Source organism: Chionomys nivalis, chromosome 2, assembly GCF_950005125.1.
Source record: "Chionomys nivalis chromosome 2, mChiNiv1.1, whole genome shotgun sequence".
Taxonomy (NCBI): domain Eukaryota; kingdom Metazoa; phylum Chordata; class Mammalia; order Rodentia; family Cricetidae; genus Chionomys; species Chionomys nivalis.
In genome coordinates, this window is record NC_080087.1 from 1,420,767 (window position 1) to 1,422,325 (window position 1,559).

The 1,559-nt window shown below is 39.9% G+C and overlaps 1 protein-coding gene across 1 annotated transcript; it reads left to right on the plus strand.

Moving 5' to 3' along the window:
- Nucleotides 1–243: 243 nt before the first annotated feature.
- On the plus strand, nt 244–1,209 carry LOC130863289 (olfactory receptor 10AG1-like). Its single transcript, XM_057753198.1, has one exon. The coding sequence runs from the start codon at nt 244–246 to the stop codon at nt 1,207–1,209; it is 966 nt and encodes a 321-aa protein (XP_057609181.1).
- Nucleotides 1,210–1,559: the final 350 nt, after the last annotated feature.

A 1,559-nucleotide genomic window follows, 5' to 3' on the forward strand; every position in this document is an offset into this window, starting at 1 on the left:
AGATGTCCAAAATTACAAACAGTACAAATTAACAAAAAATCCTGATTATTTTACTGCTGCTCCTGAATGGCAAGTGATACACTTCCCTATTATTTGAAAAAATACATAAGATGTACATGTTTATTTTTTATTCCTTTAGAAACATTAGGAAGTTTTAAATTGTTGTACCTGTAACTTAGATGCAATATAAGAAAACCAAATACAGTAACATGACTTCCGCTTTGAACTGAATCATCTCTAAGCATGGATCTCACAGAGAGCAGGAAAGAGGACAATGCTTCCACAGTCACCCAATTCGTCCTTCTGGGATTCTCAGACCTACCAAACCTCCAGGGGTTTCTGTTTGGTATGTTCTCCATAATGTACTTAATTATCCTAGTTGGAAATGGCTTCATAATTGTGATCACCAGAATTGATCCTGCACTGCACAAGCCCATGTATTTTTTCCTGGCAAACTTTTCTTCTCTGGAAATCTGTTATGTGTCAGTCACTCTTCCTAGGGTTCTGTACAACATCGGTACTCAGAATAAAAACATATCCAAGCTGGCCTGTGCCACACAAACATGCTTCTTCCTAATGCTGGGAGCCACCGAATGTTTCCTTCTGGCTGTGATGTCTTATGACCGCTATGTGGCTATCTGCAACCCTCTGCAATATCCCCTGGTTATGAACTCAATCAAGTGCATTCAGCTAGCAGCAGGCTCCTGGCTCGGCGGCATCCCAGTCCAGATAGGACAAACCTGTCAGATATTCTCTCTTCATTTTTGCAGTTCTAACCAAATCAACCACTTCTTCTGTGACTTACCTCCCATTCTCAAGCTAGCCTGTGGAAACACATTTATCAATGAGTTGTCTGTTTACCTAGTGGCTATACTCTTTGCTGCTTTTCCTTTTATGTTGATTCTTGCTTCTTATAGCAAAATCATTGCCACCATTCTGATGTTACCAACAGCCACAGGACAGACAAAAGCCTTCTCCACATGTTCTTCCCATTTGCTTGTGATATTTTTGTTTTTTGGATCAGCCGCTGTTACTTACTCAAAGTCCACACATTCTCCAGAAACTGACAAACTATTCTCTCTGTTCTACACCATTGTGACTCCCATGTTCAATCCTTTGATATACAGCCTCAGGAACAAGGATGTGATTGCTGCACTGAGAAAATTGTTAATTAGAAAGAAAGGCAAACATTTGTGTACTAATTTCTAAAGTAGTTTATTTATCTTCCTGTCATATAGAGATCATCTTATCCTCAGTGCCACAGACTACTTCTTCATCTATGAATACCAGCATCAAAGAACTGAGGTGCTAATTTAAACATTCTGTGCCCTATTCATAATTTTATTGAAAATAAACCTTTTAGCTGTTTTATCTATCACATAATAATGTAGCACACTAACCTCCCCCCTAAAAGTTCCCTGATGATTTAATTCCTTTCTTAACTATCTTTCCCAGTTAAGCAGCTCTCTCTCTCTCTCTCTCTCTCTCTCTCTCTCTCTCCCTCCCTCCCTCCCTCCCTCCCTCCCTCCCTCTCTCTCTCTCTCTCTCTCTCTCTTTCT